Source organism: Protomyctophum parallelum (assembly GCF_964188405.1).
Source record: "Protomyctophum parallelum genome assembly, chromosome: 17".
In the NCBI taxonomy this organism is placed as follows: Eukaryota; Metazoa; Chordata; class Actinopteri; order Myctophiformes; family Myctophidae; genus Protomyctophum; species Protomyctophum parallelum.
In genome coordinates this window covers 28,219,159-28,233,053 of record NC_139719.1, presented here as the reverse complement: position 1 = coordinate 28,233,053, position 13,895 = coordinate 28,219,159, and the positions used below count along the sequence as shown (strand labels likewise).

Here is a 13,895-nt window from a genome sequence, read left to right as displayed (position 1 = left end):
ATATTTACATGTTGGATACAACAAAATGTACACATATGTTAATTCATTGCTGCATCAATAAAAATAAAAATAAAGTGTTAAAAAAAGTCCCCTGAGCAAGACACTAAACCCCTAATTGCTCCTGATGTGCTGGCTGGTGCCTTGCATGGTTTCCGCCACCATCAGTGTATGAATGTGTGGGTGAATGTAATGCACAATCTCTGTAAAGCGCCTTGCATAAAGGTGCTATAATGCACCATTTACGACTGCATTTGTGGTCTAGGGGAAAACAGGGGAGTAACATATGATGAGACATAAAGGAGCACACACTACTAAAGAAAGGTATATTTATTATTACTAAAGGACCTTTAAGTGGCTGATGATAGCTTCCAGGATTCTGGTAAATGCTCATTTAGCACAATAGTGTTGCGAGGCCAACCTCTCAGTGTAAGCATGAATTACTTTATCATCACTTTATTTAAATAAATAAAAAAGCGGCTTCCGCCTTTGCTATTAGGCTGACAGGAAATGGGGAGAGAGATGGGGGAGTGACATGCAGTAAGGGCCTATCATCACCTTATTAATAAAGTTTATTCTTATTCTGAAGTGGGAAGGTAAGATGTTCACACCTGTGACTCAATGCACTTTAGTTCTCCCAGAGAGAATACAGAAGGCTTTAGAAAACATAAAATACCGGTAAGACTATTAAGCAATAACTCTGTGATGAGTGAGGAACAGGCCCCAAAAGCAAGATGACAACAGACAAAATATTTAATAATGAAGGTTCACAAAAACTTTGCATACATTACAGTGCATAAACTAGACAAAGTGCCAATCGGCACAGGTCTCCACCAGGGCAGGTCAGGTTGTGGGCTCATGGTGGCGCTATAACAGGCTGTTGAGGAAGATTTGGGCCGGAGGTTCGTGTTGGAGGGATGCAGGTACAATGTTTTTCCATGTGTGCATACATAAGTTGTATACAGATCGATGCAGTTATAGCTATAAACAGGAATTGGCCTGTTATAGCGCCACCGTGAGGCTGATTTTGAGGAAATAATTGTGGCATGTCGTCCTCGGCCTAGTGAAAATGTGCGTGTATAATTTAACGGAAATTGCACACTGTGTTTGTGATTTGTGGCCTTTTTTCGAAATGGAGGAATCGTGTGAGCTTTGGAAGCCAATCTTAGCCAATCAGGATGGAAGATGGGAAATGGTGGCGCTCCGTGTTGATCACATGACTATGGAGATAGTGTATACCGATTTGCGTGAAATTTGGATAAAATCTGAAGGAGTAATAATAGAAAATGTGTTTTACATATGTCGGCCTCCTGGTGGCGCTATAAAGAGCAGATGTGAAAAATTCCAGGCAAAGGTTTTTCCTTGGCCTCTAGGGAGTTGGCATACAAAGTTATCCACAGATCCGTGCAGTTAGAGGTAAAAACACTTTTCGGCCAGTTATAGCGCCACCTTGAGTTGAAATTGTTCATGTGGCATTTCGTCCTCGGCCTAGTGGGAATGTGGGTGCACAATTTCACGGAAATCACGCGATGTGTTCATGATTTGCAGCATTTTGTTTGAAACTGAGCACTCCTGTGAACTTTGGAAGCCAATCTTAACCAATCAGGATGGAGTCTGAGAAATCTGAAAGAGCGGTTTCGTTGAATGGCTCTAGAGAGACTGTGTACCAATTTGCGTGATGTTTGGACAAAATCTGTAGGTGTACTGTGCAAAAACTTGTTTTGCACAAAGCAGCCTCCTGGTGGCGCTATAACAGGCCGTTCTGGAAAGTTTGGGGCAGAGGTTCATCGTTGGCATCCAGGGAGTGTGTCTGCAAAATGTGGCATCGACCGGGTTAACGGTGGCCGAGATTAGCTGCTCACGGACACACACACGGACGGACGGACGGACGGACGGACGGACACACACACGGACGGACGGAGTGCAAAACATACTCTCCCCACATGCCTTCGGCCTGGTGGAGACAACTAAGTTTCAAACATAACACAAAACCGGATTCAAAAGCTCAACACACAAAGTAAATCTTTCCCCAAAATAGTAAATCTACAAGCTCATAATGCGTCGGTTTGCGTTGAGTTGTGAGCTTGTAGTTCGGCGATTTTCACTACTTCTTAAGCATTTGTATTCTAATTTATGGAATTTCTTAGATTTGTCTTTGATTTCTTCATTCAATTACTGAAAAAAGCATTGAATTTTATTTTTAAAAGGTTTTGAAATAATAATAATAATAATAATAATAATAAATTAAAAACAAAAAGGAAACAAGGAAAAAAAAAAAAAGGGACCCATAAAAATGTGTCTGCGACCCACAAATGGGTCCCAACCCAGTGGACTAAATCTAAAAGACCTAAACACTGAAGGCCAGAACAAACTGAACACAGAGATACAGCAACTAAACAATCAGGAAAACATGACTAAAAACCAAAACCAAATGGAGCGAGAACACAAAAGAGAAATAAATGTCCAAAACAGAAAAAAAAAGATAAAAGAAAAGAAAGAAAGTACAACGACCAAGGAACCGTGACTATCGTCTATCGTGGAATGCCATCATAAGATAAATTTCACACAGATTCTTGTTCACACAAAGCAGTTTAACATCCTACTGTACTTTGATGACCATTACTGGGTCTGCGCCTCTGCGGTCAAATAGATATTAATTTGCAGTCCTTGACAACATGGAAATGTTTGAGGACCCCTGTCCTACACTACAGACTAGATACATTTATAACTCACTTTGACTTGAAGGAGTGCAGACAGGAAAGGTAGCCATCAAAGAAGTGCAGATGATAGCAGATTATTATTATTATTGACTTTGTTTATTTAGGAGCTTGTTACTCAGATCTTCTTCATTGTCTGTATTTACAAAAAGGAAATACATGCATTTAATTCAGTCTGATCAGAACTGGGATAAAAGATGTCCCCACCGGCCATGACTAAATGACCAGAAGGGGGTATATCAAAAGCAGAGGAATGTAGCCCATGCATGTTCCACCTGACAGCCCAAATGAATGGTAGCTTTGTCTTTGATGTGTCTTAAAGACTATTTGATTGAAACACAAGAAGAGGTTACATGCTTTTCTACAATGTGTTATGAAATCACAGAATAGGGGAACAAATTGTCTGTCTGTGTGCGTGTGCCCGTGTGTGTGTGTGTGTGTGTGTGTGTGTGAAAGAGAGAGTGGGGTTGGGAGAGAGAAATAGACGGACAAGTCGGACATGCACTACCCCAAACACGCCAATGCAGATCCAAATACAGACATTCACAGATGCAGTGGTCCGTGTTTACCTTAGTGCAGTGGTTCTCAACCTTTCCTGGATCAGGGCCCACTTGAAAGTATTTGAAAACATTTGCGTTTGTGGCCCATCAGCCTGACCACTTAACACTACCAGCTTTCAGCTGCCCTTTAGTGGTCAGATGGGATGGGTCATGGGTGCGCTGCTGCATTTTTCTGTTTCTGCTAGGATCAATGGAACTAACTGTTAGTATACTGTAAGTTTCTTAATGTTTAAAAGAATACATATAGATTTTTCTTTTACATTCATATTAATGTTACATTATTTAAATGTGTGGTTAGTGATATTTACTGTTTCAGCACCACGGACAGCACCAATGACAGCACCACTGTCATTGATTGGAGCCCACACTTGAAACTTGCAGTAACATAACACAATCCACCTCAATTAATTATCAACATTTAAATTAGCCAACTAAGTTATATCTTTCTAGTTATATTTATATGCACCACTTCATAGGTCACTGATTAGACAACATTTTCTTCATTTACCGTTTGAGTACATACAGTTAACTGAATCAGTGCAATGCTGGTATGGACTTAAATTGTAGATATTAATTGCCATTATTTGGAATCGAGTTAAATTAATTTGCCTCAAAATCTTCAAAGTCATGGCAAGATTCACTGAGATGGTCCAGCGGCTGGGTCTGGCCCTCGGGCCGCATGTTGCCCATCATGTGTGGTTTAAGTGGTTTAACAAACCACATTCACAGGCAGGCAGGTCACAGTTCAACTTCTTTTCACTAATCAGTTTTTTTTGTTTCCTATTTTAGTGACAGGAAGAGAGCTGCCATGCCCCAATAGGGCCTTTCCATTTGTCATTAGGGCGTTAGTCTCTATGTGTCTGACCTGCTCTTCCTTGGTGTTGATGACAACCAGGTCAGCTCCTCTCTTCTGACAGTCCTGTCTGATCCCATTCCTGCAGTTCCTCATCTGTCCTCTCGGAGCAGGACACAAAGTCACAGCTGGAACCATTCCGCCTGCAGTACAATCTGCTACCTGATGAGGAGTTGGGGACACAGATAATATGCAGTCATTATCCTACTTAGATTCAAATTATATAATATATTATATAATATATTCATATTAACACATTAAGACCTGAGGCCGATTCTACAAAGGCCTTCTAATTAAGTAGTTCTCAAACCTTCAAGATGATTCAAAACAATTCAAAGATAGCAGATGTACAAGCTTGCAGCGCTGCTCATAGTGTCGCACTGTGAGCTTGTATATCTGCTATTTGTTGAATAGCCAATGATAAAATCTAAAATGACACAGATGCTTTCCTGGATTTAAAGCAATGTTAATAGTGTACCTACTTTTAAATGTATGGCCAGTGTGAGGCTGATTTATACTTTTTTGCACGACCGTGGCGACCAAAACTATCCAATATACAAGATCACAACATGTTACATCGGCACGTGTTTTGAGATCTGACGTGAGTTGTAGATATATTTGACAATGTCTGCATACAAAACAGTCAGTCCTAAAGATCAGATTTGAGAAATATAATAGGTAGTACTCCTTTGTCCCTCTGTCAATCTCCTTAATGGATTCCTTGCCGGGGGCAGACGGGGTAGAAGGTTTTGATGTTGAGCTATGGTGTTGCTCTTGTTGCACTATGTATGTTGGCTTGAGTTTCATTTATTATGTTGGAGGGAGATGTGTAGGCCTAAATGGGTTGTATATGTCACTGTGTGCCTTATTGTTTTGTACTGTATTGCAATGTATCGTGTGGTTTATTGCGACTGTAGGTCGCAGATTACTGTGAAAACCTGTCCATCCATCCATCAGTCCGTCCGTCCGGTCACACCACCATATATGGTCGACGTTCCATATATGGCCGTCTCCAAATATGAAGTTTACGACCCTGACCTCATCAAAACCTGGATAGCCATACATGGAGAAGACTGGATCATCACCTAGATGTGCATATATAGCAACTCTACATCTGACCTCAAACCTCAAATCCTTGAATCTCCATATATGGAGCTGACCTGTTCTGGCATTTCATATGTTGATCCGTCCCCACCCGTCCTTCCTATTCGAAATCTCCCTTTTGACTGATACCTGTCCATTCAACAGGCCCGAAAATGAAGGCCCGGCCCTACCTGGGCCCTCATCAAACCCTGTACACTCAAGACACTGCCCCCACTGCCACATTTAAATCTCCATATGGAGCTGACCCTGTTCTGTTATTATGTTGATCTGACCTCATCAAACCCTGTACACTCAAGACACACTCCATATATGGGCCATATATGGAGTGTGTGCCATATAATATGGCCAGTACAGAATTAATTCCATATGTTGATCTGACCCCCTCATGCCAAAGCACCAGCCCAGCAGTCTGCCGTCACCCAGGCGGATGTGTGCATGCACGCTTCTCGCCTTCAGGGTGTCTTACTAGTGTATGCTGCTGGTCTGTGTGTCCAAGGCTGTAAATAAAGTAACCTTGAGAAAAAAATCAGATTTGCCTGCAGTATAAACAAAGTCCTAGTGCAGAGGGTCCAGTCAGTGTGATAACTACACCTTCTATGTTCTATGAGACTCACGCTTGCAGCCTTGGAAGCTCTCCCGAGGAAGTGCAACTGCAGTAAGCTCCCCAGCTCAAAGTTGAGGGACCTCAGCATCACCTTCTCCAATCTCATCTGAGCGGGTGTGAAGGTGTGAAGGACGTGTTGACTGTGATGTTGACAAAGTCCTGGACCTTCCCCACCTCGTCTCCTCGTACTTTGAGGCTAGCAGCATGGCAACAAACTGGCTGTACCTGTAATACATCACAACAGCGTATTAAAAACAAAACAAAACACAAGAGCAGATCAAATGGCAAAGACATTTATTAATAGTTACCCCCACTTGCAGAGTACGATCGAAGATGGCAACTGTGAGATGCAGAAGCTTGTGTCGGAAACAAATCAGGATCGGCCAGACGATTATGAGAGCTCGCATGCGTGTCGTTATGTCGCAGCCCTTCAAGTAGCCGGGTTGCACAGCCTGCTGCACCTGTACAAACAACATATTTGTTGGCATCACATACGTCTCTAGACCCATTAGATATGCAAATAGCATTGTATTTCACATATTCAGAATATGTGGCCAAATTTGACTGAGAGACTCAGACTTGAACTTCTTTTTTTTTATATCGTTTTCAGTTTGACCAACTAGTTTTGGAGATATGGCTTATAGAGTAATGTCTTGCAGAAAACAGCAAGTTGAGAAAACAGCCTTGAAAGGTTCACTTCTGTGGTCTCTAAGATTACACCTAGCTACATGTTTAAGAATTTATTTCATATTTACATGTCGATTTCAGCTCTGACACTTATTTCAGACATGTTCTAGTATGTGAAGAGTAATTTTAGATTAATAAATAAATAAATAAATAAGTTTTTCTCCTCTGATGAAAAGCTGGAGAATGCGCGATGACAGGCTCTCAGTCAAATCTGTACACATATAGCTGGGGCACGTCTCAGTTCCCTGCTAAGTTCCCTGAACACATGATATGCAGGCTAATGTTGTTCTGGTACAGTGGAGGGAATAACTTGAGGATGTGCCTCAACTCTGACCAGCTGTGAAGGGTTAACAACGGCTACATTGGGTTTTTGGATCAGTCATGTTGGTTGAAGCATTGGTCACTCCAGTCCTCTGATAAGGAAGAAAAAAACAACTAAATGAAGGTGAAAACAAATTGTTCTTTGGGGATTCATTCAACTGTAGCTAATTTGTATCATGATCCAATGGACGTGTTTGTAGCTATAGAGAGTATGCAATCACGGTGTTGTGAGCTTGCAGAGCTGCTTTATCTATTTTTGTTAACACACAGGGTGTCCCTGGAACAAACAAAAAAGTTAATAAAATAAACATGGCCTTCCTCATCCTCATGTTTTTCAAGGATAAAATCCGTTGGAAACTGACTGGTGTCAGTGATTCCTTCAAAAACATGAGGAAACGAGCTTATGGAGCAGTGTTCTGCGCTTGAAGACTTGAAGACTCACCATCACTATACTATAAGACAAGAAGGAAAATATATTTACACCAAAACATTACAAGCATTAAAAAAAGGACATTTGAATATATTTAATTACAATATTAGAGGATATAATGAGAATATACCCACAGTGCACACACGCACAATTAACTGCAAAGCATAACTAATGCCTAATTCACCAATGTTATATGATGGTGTCTCACACCGACAATAGCTGATCTACAAGCCTCACAGTGTATGCATACTAACATGTTGCTTGTACTGTATATCAGCTATTTTAACGTGGCATGACATCGTCATTATGACAAAGTCCATGCTAGTGCTAGATCATTCTTAAGACACACCAAACACTCACTTATTAGTCATCTTTATGGTTTGTTTCTTGCAATATGGTCAAAGAAAATGTTCTAGCCAGCGGTTCTCAAAGTGGGGTAGCAAGACCCTCAGGGTTCCTTGGGGGGGTTCCAATTGGACCCTTACAGGTCTGTAACTCTGAGAGTATGCAAATTAAACCAAATGGAGGTCAATTTGGTTCCGTTTATACTCTCAGAGTATGTGCATTCAAATATAACAGCTGTTGGCAGAGATTCATTTCCATCTTGGAGTTTGTACAGAAACATTCCACACCAGGGTGGCCTTGAAGCTATCTTACGTTTGGCTCAATCAGAGAACTGAGCCTACACCGTTTGCAACACCTCACTTAACTGGTTTCACACAAAAAAACGTTTTCCTTTTGGAAAATTGTTTTTAACCTGCAGAAAAGTGGCACTGCCATGGACAGCAAAATGGTCCACAATTATACTAATCTTTATGTTTCAAATGATCAAATTTGATCAAATTATTTTGATCACCCCGTTATTCGTTGCACGTCAACCAATATAATCTATTTGATTTGTACATGCACAAAAGTACATGTGGGTTGGCCTATGTGGGGGGAAACCATTGTAGTGGATTATTTAGAACTCACATCAGTGTCTTTAGGAAATAATAAAGGTAGAGAGTGGACTGAAACAATGTCACTTTTATTACAATGACTGGTCTGTCTACTGCACGTTGAAACCTTGAAACCAAAATTTCAGAACATTCCAGAAGCCAAACATTGTATTTTCTCATGAAAGTATATTGGCATTGAACAGGTCAAATTGCCCCCCATGTAGAGATGATGTCAACACACTACTTCTCAGGAGAGAGGTATTTTCGATCTCCACATTAGAGTTTTAGACTTTTAATAAGGGCCAAAAATGAAGCCCTTGATATCAGGCAGCACTGCTTCAGGTGGAATGTGGGGGTAAAAAAAGAGACAAAACATTTTATGTAGTTCCAGGGACAAAGCTTTGAGTTAAAAACGTTCGCTACGAGCTTGAAGATCTGCTATTTTTCAATAGCTAAAGTATAACAAAAATGGTTCTCGTCTAGAATGGGTTAAAGAATGGGTTAAATAATGGGTTTATTGCTGTGCAGTGTATAGGATCAAGAACAAAGTGTTCACTATACTCAATGTATATACACCATATGAATGTCAGCAGAATGAGGATGTATACTTAAATAGATTAGCTTTTATAAACTATTTTATTTCTGATAATAACTCTAGTAGTGTTTATGTTTGTGGTGATCTGAATACAGACATTCATTGTTTGCTAAACATATGATCCATTTCTGTGAGGAAAATAACCTCATATTATCCAGTCAGGTGATCTTACCTGCAGATAGCTTTTCTTATATAAGTGAAGCCTGGCACTCAACATCTTGGCTTGACCACTGTATAAGCACCGCTGATGCTCACTCTATTATACAATCTATGCAGATTGACTATGAGGCATCTATGGCAGGCCATGTGCCTGTGATATTAGTGCTTGATGTGGACAGTCTCCCTGAGTTGTCCCAGGATGTAGATAGCATCAGTAAGGGGAAAATAGATTGGTCTAAACTCACTAATGATGATGTCTTGGCTTATTATGAGAGAACTGATGATGCTCTGAGTGATGTATATTTGCCCTATGATGCAATTTTATGTTCTAATGTCAATTGTAATATAAATTCTTACAACGAGGACCTTTGGCGAACATGCTGGGGAGGACATTCCACTCATGTTCACCTGAGGTTAAAGTAAATCTCTTCAGAGCATACTGCACTCCCGTCTATACCGCCCCCTTGTGGGTTAAATTTAAGAGATCAAGCATGTATAAACTGCAGGTTGCCTATAATGATTGCATGCATATTATTGAAAAAACCAAGGTGGAGCAGTGCAAGTGAGTTATTTTGTACTGTGGGAGTATACACTTTTCATGCCTTGCTGAGAAACTTAATGTATAAATGTATGTGTTGGCTCAATGAGTCTCAAAACTGCATAATTATAACCCCAGCCTCAGTAGCACTAGGTACCGGTCTGCTTTTTGGAAGCACTGGTATGAATGTTTATTGTAAAATTGATGTTTTTATGGGTTAGGGGTGTTTCTTCTCTGTATGTAGTGTTTTATGTTATCTGTTGTTTATTGGACCCTGAGTCTGAACAAATAAAGTTGATTGAAACCCTTGGAGCAGGGTTTCGAAACAAAACAAATTTATGATGCCAATACTTTTACTCAAGTACTATTCTGCATACAGTATGTTTACTCAAGTTGTAACAGAGTATTTTATAACTGTTATGGTATTTGTTCGATAGAGGCAGTACTTCTTGCACCACTGATTATGAACAATTTTAAGGTTTAACTGGTACCTTAAATAGATACTATGTGTGCACTAGACACTCACACTTTGATGGAAGAAAAGGCATGGTGTTACACTGTTTGACCAGTAGGTAGAGCCAGAGTCAAGCTTACCCAAGTTCTACGCCCTTCAGTCACAGCATCAGGAATGGGTTACAATTTTGTAACCCATGCATTTCACTGTGTCACTCACACCTTAGAGTATAATATATACTCTAAGTGTCACACCAGGCAGCATGTTGACTAGCTGCTTGGCAGTGGCGAAAGAAGTACTTCGATGTTTTTTCACCTGAGGCCGATTCTACAAATGCCTAAATCAGCATTTCTCACACTTTCAAGATTTTTCAAAAATGTGACGTGCTGTGAACTTGTAGATCTGAAATTTATTTTTGAATAGCCAAACGCCAAACTCTAAAATGACAGATGCTTCCCCGGTTTTAATGAGTAAGTAAACTAAGTAGCAATACTACAATATGAAAATACTTTGCAAGTAAAATGCCTGCAAGATTTACTACTACGAAAGTTTTGCGATGAAAATACTATAGCCTACTCACTGTAGGCCTACTGTAGCAAAGTAAAAGTAGGCCTACTTCAACCTTTTCGAAAATAGCAGGACTACAAGCTCAACCATGCGATGCATTAGGCAATGTTCGTTTAGCCAAAGTATAAAATAGGGCTTAAGTGGTTAATGTATACTTTGTAATATTCATCTACAAAGTAACTAAAGTTCATCAAATACTCTCAAATGTTTTTTAAGAAAAAACATTTGCCTTTGATAAAACTGTAGTAGAAAGTAAAGATCTATAAATAAATAAAAAATGACACATACTCAGGTGAAGTAATACAAATAACTCAAAATTGTATTAAAGTACAGAACTTGAGAAAATGTATTTGGTTACATTCACTGTCCACTGTCCAATAGAGTAAAAACATATTGTCGCTGTCTGGCAGAAACCTTGTATCCCCATATTTCAAGTAGTGAAAATAGCACATCTACAAACGTTACAATAATAAAAAGGAACACTTTTAGAAATAATGAGGTTTCCACCCAACAGCGACGACATGACATCCCCGGCCGGCGGTGCCCGCCTGCTCAGCCTCATGCAGCCTCTAACCCCCACTGCACTTAATTAGTTCAAGAAATCTGTGCGAAAATCTTGTTGAGTTTATCCACCCCTAATTGAGATGTGCTTCAGACCACTTCAATGGGCCTCTGGTGTCAAAATGACTTCCCTTGCCACAAACCCATGGGGCTTAAACCCTGCAACATGTCCAGACCGCACTGCACTGGGGAGGAAATCTGGCTTTTTAGACCTCAGAGGGGAAACGCAGCAGGAGATTATGAGGTCTATAAAAAAAGATGGTGGGTTTAGACAGATAGGGATTGGAACCAGCAGCGCTCCGGCTGGTTAGGTGCAGTGCTGGACAAAAAGTACTCGACCCTGCAGTACTTGAGTCCAAGTACTTGGGTACTGTGGGAGCCCTTTTGAGAAATCTTATGTGAAAACGTATGTGTCGACTGAATGAGGCTATTGAAACTACAGTTCCTCCTGGTCAAATATTATATTACTCAACTACAAGTGATATTTGCTGGAGTGCTTGCTTTAAAAAAAAACACTTGTGTGAAGTGAGGGGCGGTATACATCTTTTATGACGTAATTATCAGACAAAACAAACGTTAAACTCTGTCCATGTCAATGATGGTTTAATGAAAAACAAATATTAAACCTGTATATAGGAGGTTTCGGGTTCAGGTATCCTGACTTAAAAAAGAATCACACCTGTGTGAAGTGAGGGGCGCTATACATCTTTTATGACGTAATTATCAGACAAAACAAACATTAAACTCTGTCCATGTCAATGATGGTTTAATGAAAAACCTTTAAACCTGTATTATAGGAGGGGCTAGCGCCCCTCAAAAATGTTAGTTTTTTACTAAAGAGCTGGAGAGAAATGGAGACTCCTGTTAGTGAACAAACACTCTATAGCAATGAGTACACTCAGAATATAAAGCTATTTACAGTAACACAATTAAACAACCCCAGCTCAGCGACTTTTAGCCAAAGTCAAGTCTGCTGTACTTTCTGATTTTGAAAGTCTTATCCATGCTGTTATCGCAACTCGACTTGACTACCTTTCCTCTAACTCTACTACCTAAACTGAATTGAACAGGACTTGACATAACTGCACTTTTGAAATGCACAACAGATCTTTATTATATCTAGTAGATCTGTGCTGGTAATTATGCCTACTGTGCTAGTAACTCTCAGATGAATTGCACATTTAGGGTTTTATTTGTTTGCCTATGTTATGGTTTAGATTTTGTATTTTTATGATGCTTTTAAGATGGTTTGTTGTTTTATGTTGCACTGCAAGTGGCTGAGGGAAACAATATTTCATATCGCTTCTGTCGGGTGGAAACCGACAGTGTCCAAAATAGTGACTTTTAAGTATTCAAATTGCAAAAGTAGCAGATCTACAAACTGAAAATGCATCTTTTCAAGCAACGTTTCAAGCGTGTAGATCTGCTATTATATGCCTTTGTGCAATGTTGTAGGGCATTAATTTACAACAGTCACATTACAAAGGCCCAATACATTTGTGTGTGCTCTCCTTGTTCGATATACTCCTTGGCTTCCTCTCTCCTCGCATGGCTTTATCCTTGCATCCTCAGTGGGAGGATGACATGCAAGGAAAAGATGCAAGTGAAGGAAACGAGGATACAATTAAGAGACATGTCTGTCTGTCTGCCTGTCTGTCAGTCAATCAATCAGAATTTGAAGGGGGGGGGCAATAAGCAGACAGATAATGAGTCTTCGATCAAAGCAAGGTTAGAGGGACGAGGCAGAAAAAGTAATAGATATAAGGAGAAGATGGTATAGTATAAGGGTGAAGGAAACCAGTCAGTTTATTGGTCTATGGAGAGAGAGAGAGAGAGAGATGATGGAGGGGGGGTTAAGAGGAGGGATTAAGGAACAAATCAAGAGGAGATTTGAGATGTGGGAAGTAGAGACGGGTGGGAGTAGTAGGGGGGGGGAGGAGAGAGAGAGAGAGAGAGAGAGAGAGAGAGAGAGAGAGAGAGAGAGAGAGAGAGAGAGAGAGAGAGAGTGTGTGTGAGTGTGAGTGTGAGTGTGAGTGTGAGTGTGTGTGTGTGTGTGTGTGTGTGTGTGCACGTTTATGTGCCTGCATGGATTGTTTGGTACTTTGAGCCAATGGGACGGCAGGGAGGTGATAACATCCACATGCGGCTGCCGCACAGCCGCCAGAAGCCAGACTTCAAACATACGGACAAGACGCACTACTCAAAACACACACACACACACACACACACACACACACACACACATCCATGTGTGCGCATACACAGACAGGCAAGTGCTCAAAGGCACAGATAAACACAGGCATATACATACATGCACTGCACTGAGGCAGGGTGTACTGCCACACACACGCACGCTTGCCCCCCCCCCCTGCACACAAAAAAAGCCAGACGTCCACACAGACAGCCGAGGCACAGAAAACTTGCACACCAGTGCTTAGAGACGTACAGTATAAAAGAGGCAGGACACAGAGCAGTCTGCAGAGAAGAGACAGAAGACATTTCTCTGACACACACACACACACAGAGACAGTGGCCGGTCAAACCCCTTGGACACAATGACAGACAGCAGAGCCTTCTGAAGTCCCTGCAGGAAGGAGCTGGACTCAAGGACACGAGGACAGGCAGAAAAACAACAACAACAGGGCTTTGGGGGATGAATCCATTCAAAAACACAAGAGGCAAAGTGAAACGGTCATAAAGATAACACCAAAGACTGAAAGAGAAGAGAATAACGATAACGAGCTCCATACGAAGTCAAGGATCAGCAGCGGAACCAGAAGATTCCTCTGCTGAAGGACCAGGGTCTCCAG

At 40.8% G+C, this 13,895-nt stretch overlaps 1 protein-coding gene across 1 annotated transcript in view; it reads right to left on the bottom strand.

The window, feature by feature from the left end:
- Nucleotides 1-5,941, bottom strand: part of LOC310874683 (delta-1-pyrroline-5-carboxylate synthase-like) — a gene marked incomplete at both ends in the record, with an annotated part of 43,337 nt that extends 37,396 nt beyond the window's left edge. The window contains 2 exons of the mRNA XM_083787545.1: nucleotides 4,140-4,289; nucleotides 5,846-5,941. Of these exons, the coding sequence (XP_083643671.1) occupies nucleotides 4,140-4,289; nucleotides 5,846-5,941 (246 nt within the window). The remainder of the gene's footprint in view (nucleotides 1-4,139; nucleotides 4,290-5,845) is intronic.
- Nucleotides 5,942-13,895: the final 7,954 nt, after the last annotated feature.